We start from the raw sequence: 8,949 nt of genomic DNA, 5'->3' as shown, positions 1-8,949 counted from the left end.
CAACAATTATGAAATATATTTTCTTTTTACATTTTAGTTGAGAGGATTTACATTCTGTTGGTAATGTAGGTTGCATCTTCATTTGACAGGATCAAGCAAGAAAGCCATGCAAACACTGATGTTCCTTATTAAGCCGTTATATAAATTATAGCTATTCAACAATATTTTGATTGAACAGTACACTATACAATAAAACTGTTGTGCTGTAAGTGTGGTGCAATTTAAAAGGGGTTGATTGCATCAGTTACCAGCTCGACTGTTCCCTCCAGTGGCCAACAAGACATCATTACTGTCCTCCAATAACGAAGACATGGCTGCATCCCTGTTATATGCGAGTGTTATGTAGTGAAAGTATAAAAACAATATATTTTACATTTATTGCAAAATATTCTGATATGTACAAATAGATGGGTAGTTTAAGGGTGAAGAGACGCCAACTCGACTGAGTGATTAGTGTGTGTGGTCGCTCCAAGGCAAGTTTTGTGGGTTTGGTTGTCTGTGGTTTTCTGATTGGTAAAGCTTTCTCTGCTGGACCATGGGCAATGTAGTTGTTTAACACGAATTCCACAATCAAACATGATTTTTACATAATAAAGTTGAATAAATGCAGACAGATGGCTTCAATGAAAGTATATACCATCGATGAACAACCTCAGAGCTCGAGGAAGGTCTGTCTTTAAAGGTTTATAAGTTATTGTTGAAAATCAATTAGTCTACAGAAAAAATGAATATGATTTTTACTTCCGGAACCAGACTGTTGCGCTCTATAGAGCTTTTCAGTTTGTACTCAAACCCCGGAAGAGAATTAGCATGTTTGAGCCATGGGTTCAAATGGGGAATTTCTTATGGGTTTTTATAATGCAGTTTTGGATTTATGAGTAAATTGAGGTCTGTGGTAAACATCACTTGAAGATACGAAGACATTTTGTTCTACAACATAAATTACACAGTCATATCCTAAATGTGAATTTTGAAGCCACCCTCTTTTTTTTTTTTTTTTTTTGCATGTTGCTAACAAGTTTCTAAATAAGGACTACAACGGTTTTCCATTTCGTCAGGCACGTACACTCACATGCTTGTGGTAGTTGTAGTCCTTATTTAGCAACTCATTGTAGATCAAAACTTCCAAGTGTCTTTAAGCAAAGTTTACCACATACCTTATTTGACTCATAAATTGAAAAACCCCATTGGAAATTCCTGAGGGAACCAAAGGAAAATTAGCCTTCCGGGTTCGCCTACAAATTGACATCACAACTGAACAGCACTATTGGGATCCTGCCTAGACACGATTAATTTCAATAAAATATATCAGCAAAAAACCTTGGCTGTGTGCTAGGTAGGACGCGTCCTTTGAATGCTGCAGACGCGTCCTCCTTTAAACGAGATGGCCTTTGTAGGACAAACGGAACGCAACATGGTTGCTATGACAGCACGTCACTCTTTAACAAGTGCGAGCGCTTTGAGTGAGAAAGGAACAAAGTCCCTTTAAAAGGTAATGCATGAGGTACATTTTACGAGTGTTATGATGTAAAGAGAAAAGAAAATAGATTTTACAGGTGTTCTTTCAGTCTAATAATTGATTTTAATTATATATTAATACAAGTATACAGATTATATACTCTGCACCCATCTACTGAGGTACTTCAACTTGGGAATTAACATTACTTGCCTTTGAACATCATATTTACATATTTAAAATCTATGTGATTCTTCTTAAAACTGAGCACAGCTAAATTAAAGCAATATACTGATTCAGTAAAGTTCAGTGCAAGGCATGTAACATTACATTGATTAACCCTGTAACAATATAATGGACGGCAGGGAATAAGAAGTACATTATTAGATTAGAAGTACAGTCTGTCAGAGATAGCTCCCGGAAGATGGGTCATGACTTGCATGCGCATCCACCAGTGTGGTTCCATAGGGTTGTACCGTGTGTAGGGCCATTTGGACGTGATGGCGTCTGTGATGTCATCTAAAACGGGCTCTGTTTCCCGTTGGCCGCTGTTGCAGTAGGAGCGCATAAGAGCCATGTACTGTTCAAAGTGAGCTTTTCCATAGTCTTCCTGAACACCAGGAGGGGCCTCCTTCCAGAGCTTCTCTGCTGTTGATGTTACTATATTACGAGTGAGGATGCCCGTGGCCACAATAAAGTTTCCTGGCTCAATGACTGAAACTTTGACACCCCAGGCCTTCATTTCATGCCTGAGACAGTCAGAAAACGCCTCCACGCCATATTTGGAGACACAGTATGGAGATCGGAGAGAATTTCCCATTCTGCCATACATGCTTGCGACGTTAACAACGCGTCCTGTCACCAAACAAACAAATACAACGTTATTATTGAGGTCTGCATAGCAAAACAATGTGTACAACACAAGCTATCAATTAACAGAGATAACTAATCATAATTTTACATATTTTATTTTTTTAAGAATAATTTTGAATCTCCTTACTAAAGTGACAATTTGAAGTCTTCCATAGAAGAATGCTTATAACTTGAGCAGTAGAATAGTCTTACATCATGCATATTTAGCAGTGGAGCAATTTTTCTAGGTGGATTAACGTCTGGTAATGCATTATGACGTAATTCCTGTGGGTGCATAAATCTTGCACCAGCTGTGCGTATGGTCTCACTTAAATAGGGACTGAGGGCTCAGTAACAACTAGTTGGTTTGTGTCAGTGCTTAATTTTAGTTGCACCACCAGTACTTAATCCAAGAGTTAACTAGTAGGTCATAAACTCTCCATAAAATGAAGTTTACCCTAAAGTGATCCAACAAGGAGCTTTCATATTTGTATAGAGAAGAAGTGTTCAAAAGCCATGAATTTCCTTGTTACGGTTCACGTTTAAATCTTTCTTGACTTACGTAACTGTCAGCGGTAATAAATTACAAGAGTAAATATAAATAGTATATTTAAATATGTAAATACTAATATTCAGGTATTCAGTAGCGGATCCTGGCATAGGCGATATAGGCAGGCACCCAGAGCGTTGCGCTCTAGGTCGGTCCCTGGCTCGCAAGATTGGATTAAGGTGCCCCAAATTGTGTCACCCCGCCTCCGCACAGAGCTCGCAAAATCGTGATGGGAGATAGGTGCCCCTAATCATGCCATCCTGCCCCTGCACAGCTTGCTAGATCGCGACGGGAGAAAGGCTACTCGGCCTTAAAGGCTCTATATTGTTAGATTATAGATGTTCATAATGCATTCTTACATTATGAACAAACATAAGATAACCATGATAAACAGTACGTCTATAGCTAGGCTACAACATGACACATGATCTTCTTAGTGGCCTTGTGATTTCTGGGCAGATATGACAAAGTCATTGATCATTTTGCATCAATGAAAACTATAAGGGGAGGGTTATGGAAATTAAGAGATTTAAAATAAGAAAGGAAAAGAGAAGGAAAATAAGAATTAGGTGTAATAGCACTAAGAGCAGCAATATAAGACTGCCATATAGTTTATTTATTGATGTTTATTGCTGAAGTCCACATCCCTAAGTTTAAGATTAAAGTTATGAAATTACGACTGAAATTGTATTCCTGTATGATATACACATTTGTATTATTATTAATGGTGCATTCAACATAATAATAGTCCAAAATAATTCAGAATTTGTTAAATTATTTGAAACAAAGTCTCATTTAAAATACTCATTTTCAGTTTCCAGAATTTTTGGTTTTGCATATAGTATGTTTCTGGCCTAAAGGTATATGATTATTACGACTTCATTACTTGATTAAACTTATTTTACCTCTAGCTCTGCGGATAAGAGGCAGAAAGGCTTTGGTCACTCTGATGGTGCCCCACAAGTTGACCTCTGAAACCTGCTTGTACGTGTCCATGGTTGTGAACTCTACCTCACCAAATGTCGAGATACCAGCATTGTTCACCACAGCCCACAGACCTGCATAAGATACAATCACAAACATTCATACCTTCTAAATAAATCTTCATCAAATTTACACCATACAATCGGAGGACAAAAATACAAGTCAACTCTCACCTTTCTCTGGGTTTTCTAGGTTGGCGATCACAAACTGAAGGGCCTGAGCGACCTGCTCCTCACTGCAGACATCCATCTGTACAACCTTCAGCTTTTCAGAATGAAGATTCTCCAGATCTTTTGCACCTTCTCCATCCTTATTTCACAGATACAAATGCACAACATTTTGAATAAAGTTGGTAGTTGGAATTTAGGGCTAGACAGTATGACCGTACGGTGGGAAGGCAGAAGTGTGTATTCTGCTATACTGTGTATGGGACATTCTTCATTTGCAGGAGCAGATGGTGTCCCTCAACTAGTAGAAATTGTCTTAAGAATGCAAAACAATTGTGCACTCATTTTATGATTTTTTTAAGTTACATTTTTTTTAAAAACAATAATATTTTATTGAATTAAAAAATATGATGTATAACAAAATCTGAATGTCCCCCTCATAACTCAAAGTGGTATACTGGGATGTACTTGCAACAATATAACATTTTTAAAAATGGAAATTGCTTAAGATGTATAATATAGGGTTTGGTTATTTTTTACATATACCTTTATATCGTAAACCTGCATCAACCTCCCTGCTGTAGGTTGTTGAGTATTTTTGCTTTTATTGATTTTGCTTTAAAAATGTAATTCATTTGAAACACAAGACGTAAAATATATTTCTAATTTCAAATAGCACTTTAAACAAAACGAAAAAAGTTACCAAAAAATCGTATATAAATCGCCTTCCCTAATCCAAACATTTACCATCTCGAACAGCCCCGTTTGCCATCACTCAAGTATCTCTACGACAACAGGTGGGAAATTACTAATAGCCTAGAAATTATGAACTTAAGACAATTATAAATGCAAAGATAATTATAATAAATAAACTTACCTATAGAAAGTTTAACATATTACAGATTCATATTAGGAAATTCCATTGTTTCCCAAATTAATGCTGCCAAATGTGTTATCGAACCTTATCAAATTTGTGTTTGTAATGCGTTTAGTTAATACAAACATATTTTTGAGTGAACCTACAGAGTTGCGGTTGCAATGCATGTTAAGCACAAACTGCTCTGTGGAAATAAATCAAACTAAACTTTGAGCACCTCCTGAGATGGTCTTAGGCCATTTGCAGAATTCTCATACACAACACTATTCTTGCAAACAGTTTTCAGATGATTGAAACAGAGAAGAGTGAGAACTCTTTACATGTGCGTGTTCCACAAGACGCTCCTGATGCATGCCTCTGAACAAACAGCGCATCAGACACAAACTTGCCTGCTATATGCATTTGGACGAGGAGCTTGCGAATAAGGAGCTGGATTATTTTTGGTATCTTTATCTTCTACATATCTTTCTTTGTGACTCTTTAAAATTAAAAAAATGCTTTTGTACTTCTTTGAACATTTTAAAAGCATAATTCCTTAGTGAAACAGTGGCAAAATATCAGTATTGGACAAAATTCTCATATCGGTTTTAAATATTTATATATTTGGCAACTGGCTGGTAAATATTTAGATTTAACTCACCAGTGAATTAATTGTGTAGTATATTGGTGGAGTATTCAGCAGCGAGATCCTTTCACTGCATGTTGAGAGTAAAAGTTGTTCCGTGTAATGTGTCTCCAAAAGGCGAGACACACGCAACCAATTTGTCAATGAATAATGTCTCTTTTAATACCCTTTGTGTTCTTTACAGTCATTTATTGATAAAAATAAAAAAAAGAAACATTTAATTCTAATCAGGCATAGCACAGATAAAGAACATAAAGCATTTAGTCTCATTCACATGTGCTCATTAACAGACACTCTACAGAAATGCCGGATTTTAGCAATTGTTCAACAAATCAATTTAAATATCTGTATGGTAACAAAATATAATATATGCAATCATATTGATTGAAAATGTGTTCATTCTTAAATATAGATTGTGACCAAAATTGATGAAAAAATAATAAGTCAAATTTTTAGAAAACAATAGCATACTCCACCAACTGTCGCAGATGGGAGCATCTTGTAAAGACTGATTTTTATTGGCTATAATGAGAGTATAATTTTATGTACAGTAATGTAATATAAAATTACTCTGATATTTTGGTCATACTTCCCACCCCTAGTTGGAAAACGGTTGACAAAATACCAGTTGCAAACTATGCTATTGTAAAAATGATTTGCAAGTATCTTGTGAAATATATTTCATCATCTAAAGCTAAACTTCCACCTTGACTTTAAGCCTATATAATGATTATATAGCAACTGTGGTACAACAGAAGCCAAACCAAGTTGCACACTGCATTGTTGAGCTATTACCTTAAAAAGACAAGCTGCAAACACAGTGAAACCAAGTTTGTGCAAGTGCTTGGCCAATGCATGTCCAAATCCACTGTCACAGCCAGTAATGAACACAGACTTTCCATCCACCTACAACGGAAATATTATGTAATATTACAAGAGCATGATAAAGGAGTGTGCCAACGATTCACTGCCCTGGAAAAAAGAAAAAAAATCAAACTGGCACCTCAACTAAACTTTAATATGACTTAGTACATGTTAAACAGCTGAGCAAATGATTTATCTCAATCGCAATCAGGACTGAAAGCATACACCACAAAGTTTGTGTTTGTGCACCACATGTGTATATTGTAAATACAGATCATTATCTTAAAAGCACTTTACTACTTCTGCCACACATACAAAAATGCATTGTTTGTTGCATATCTTACAGGCACACACTATGATGCATGTCAGCATTAAAGACAAAACTAAATGTGTCTCCAAATGGATTTGTCTGGAATGCTGTAACACGTGTTTAATATGCAGACTCTATGCACACTGTACTGTACCTTTACAGTCCCGCGGGGCAGTCGAGGCATGGCCACGTAGATCACGAACAGCGCGTACATGAGCACGATGCATTCCGTTACGCTCGCCTCCGGGAAGCCGCAGCTGCGCGCGATGAGGTTGAGCGCGGACGGCAGGCCAAAGCCCAGGATGAGCGTGAGAAACACGGAGAACGCGATGAGCAGCGCAACTCTCACCAGAATCAGCGTAGCCATCTTGAACAACTGTTGACATTGGAGGCGGTGCAATATAGTCCCAGCTCATGAATTATGCAGATTAAAAAAGCTGTTATGATTTAGGGGGGCATAAATTATTATTTTATTGGACTTTCAGTAATATTTCTATGCAATCTTCTCGACCTTTTAAAATATATTTTGTTAAAGTGACAATTTGATATTTAAACTTTTTGACATGAAACATTTGTTCCCAGTGCATTAACTTATGTTAACATATACAACTTTTGAAATTGATATTAAACTGTTGAAATTAACATTAACCAAGAAAATGCAGTAAAAGATTTGTTCATGGTTAGTTAATGTTAAATAATGTTGTTAACTCATGTTTACAAATGGAACATTGTTATACTGTGTTACCAATAATATCCATGTCTTGTTCAGATACATTGCATAATAATGAAAATAAATTAAACACACCTCCACACATGGAGGATTGAATTTAACAATGTAAGTATTAATACGAAGGATGTAATTCTTCCATTAATATGTACATTTTACCATATTGCAGCTTGATTTTTACATTAATATGCAGATATTTAATTATATTATTCAAAATAACCAACGACTTCAACACAGACTAGGATTTTTGAAATCAGAAATGTATTGACAGGATTTAAAAACTGAATAAATATTCAGTAAGAACAATAAGAGAATGGCGCAATTAAACGCACTGTAACGTTCTTGTAAGATTAAATAAAACCTAAAAATATTGAACATTCTGTAAGTTCTTTAGGTTGTCATACGAAAACGTCCCTGCAACGTTCATGGAACGTTAGTTTAGGGTTATACAAATAGAGTCTGAAGAGAAAGTTTCTAGAATGTTAGGTTGCCAAAAATAAATGAACGGGAACGTTAGGGGAATGTTCTGGGGTTTTTTTTTTCTTCTTTTTTTTTTTTTCTGGGATTTTAGAGTTTGCTTTAAAAATGATAATGCTGATAAAGATGGTTATTGGACAATTTTTCCTTGGCAATTTATGAACCAATTTATCATTAAAAAAGGATTTTTATTTACATGCACGATATCTGTTTAAAAAAAAAATTGTTAAGGGTCTGACAATTACACTAAAACAAAAGAAATTGTAAAAATTTTTGTGGGGTCTGTATCATCTCAAAATTATGTAAATATGTGTATCTTTAAAGCAATGTTCCGGGTTCAATAAGCTTAATCGACAGCATTTGTGGTATAATGTTGATTACCACAAAAAAATATTATTATTATTATTTATTCTAGATTATTTTACCCTTGTATTTACATTTATGCATTTCGCAGATGCTTTTATCCAAAGCGACTTCCAATGCAGTTATTGCAGGGACAATCCCCCCGGAGCAACCTGGAGTTAAGTGCCTTGCTCAAGGACACAATGGTGGTGGCTGTGGGGATCGAACCAGCGACCTTCTGATTACCAGTCCAGCGCTTTAGCCCACTACGCCACCACCACTCCACGAAGGAGATGTGTTACCTTTAGTGGACACCAGATGGCAATGATCATTTGCTGATATCCTAGCAAATATGTGACATTATGCTGCCTCAGTAGCCTGTCCAAAGCCTGTTTCTGGAGGTATCTTCATACGCAAATCATGTCTGTTGAGTCATTGACTGATGGGGCAGCGAGGCAGCAAAACAGCTGCCTTTGGTCACAGCCATCTCTCTAAATGCACACTTCACTGCGGGAGGCGGGAGTGCAACTGATGGCATGGGCAAGACAGACAGTCCGCCTTAGCTGATCCACCAATCAGAACGTTCATTGTTCTTCAGAATTTCACAGTATGGCCACCTCTTCAGACACTATATACCACTCTTTATGTCTTTTAACACAAAACAAAATTCCTCCCCATTTACTTTCATTGTAAGTGCCTCACTGTAACCCAGATTTGT

At 36.4% G+C, this 8,949-nt stretch overlaps 1 protein-coding gene across 1 annotated transcript; it reads right to left on the bottom strand.

Moving 5' to 3' along the window:
* Positions 1 to 1,544: 1,544 nt before the first annotated feature.
* LOC127634400 (D-beta-hydroxybutyrate dehydrogenase, mitochondrial-like) lies at positions 1,545 to 7,080 on the bottom strand. The gene is made up of 5 exons (XM_052113938.1): positions 6,840 to 7,080; positions 6,307 to 6,417; positions 4,016 to 4,151; positions 3,764 to 3,916; positions 1,545 to 2,311 (listed from the first exon to the last, which is right to left on the bottom strand). The coding sequence occupies exons 1-5, from the start codon at positions 7,050 to 7,052 to the stop codon at positions 1,845 to 1,847; spliced, it is 1,080 nt and encodes a 359-aa protein (XP_051969898.1). The 5' UTR covers positions 7,053 to 7,080; the 3' UTR covers positions 1,545 to 1,844.
* Between the last annotated feature and the right edge of the window lie 1,869 nt (positions 7,081 to 8,949).

This window comes from Xyrauchen texanus, chromosome 41, assembly GCF_025860055.1.
Source record: "Xyrauchen texanus isolate HMW12.3.18 chromosome 41, RBS_HiC_50CHRs, whole genome shotgun sequence".
Classification (NCBI taxonomy): Eukaryota; Metazoa; Chordata; class Actinopteri; order Cypriniformes; family Catostomidae; genus Xyrauchen; species Xyrauchen texanus.
This window is presented reverse-complemented; position numbering and strand designations above follow the sequence as displayed.

What these genes read in the sequence shown, in the direction of transcription:
- LOC127634400 (XM_052113938.1), bottom strand. Translation starts at nt 7,052, where the DNA reads ATGGCTACGCTGATTCTGGTGAGAGTTGCGCTGCTCATCGCGTTCTCC. An exon ending in TTGCAGCTTGTCTTTTTAAG is followed by an intron (nt 4,152 to 6,306) that starts GTAATAGCTCAA and finishes CTGTGAAATAAG; the next exon opens with GATGGAGAAGGTGCAAAAGA. An exon ending in TCTTATCCGCAGAGCTAGAG is followed by an intron (nt 2,312 to 3,763) that starts GTAAAATAAGTT and finishes GTTTGGTGACAG; the next exon opens with GACGCGTTGTTAACGTCGCA.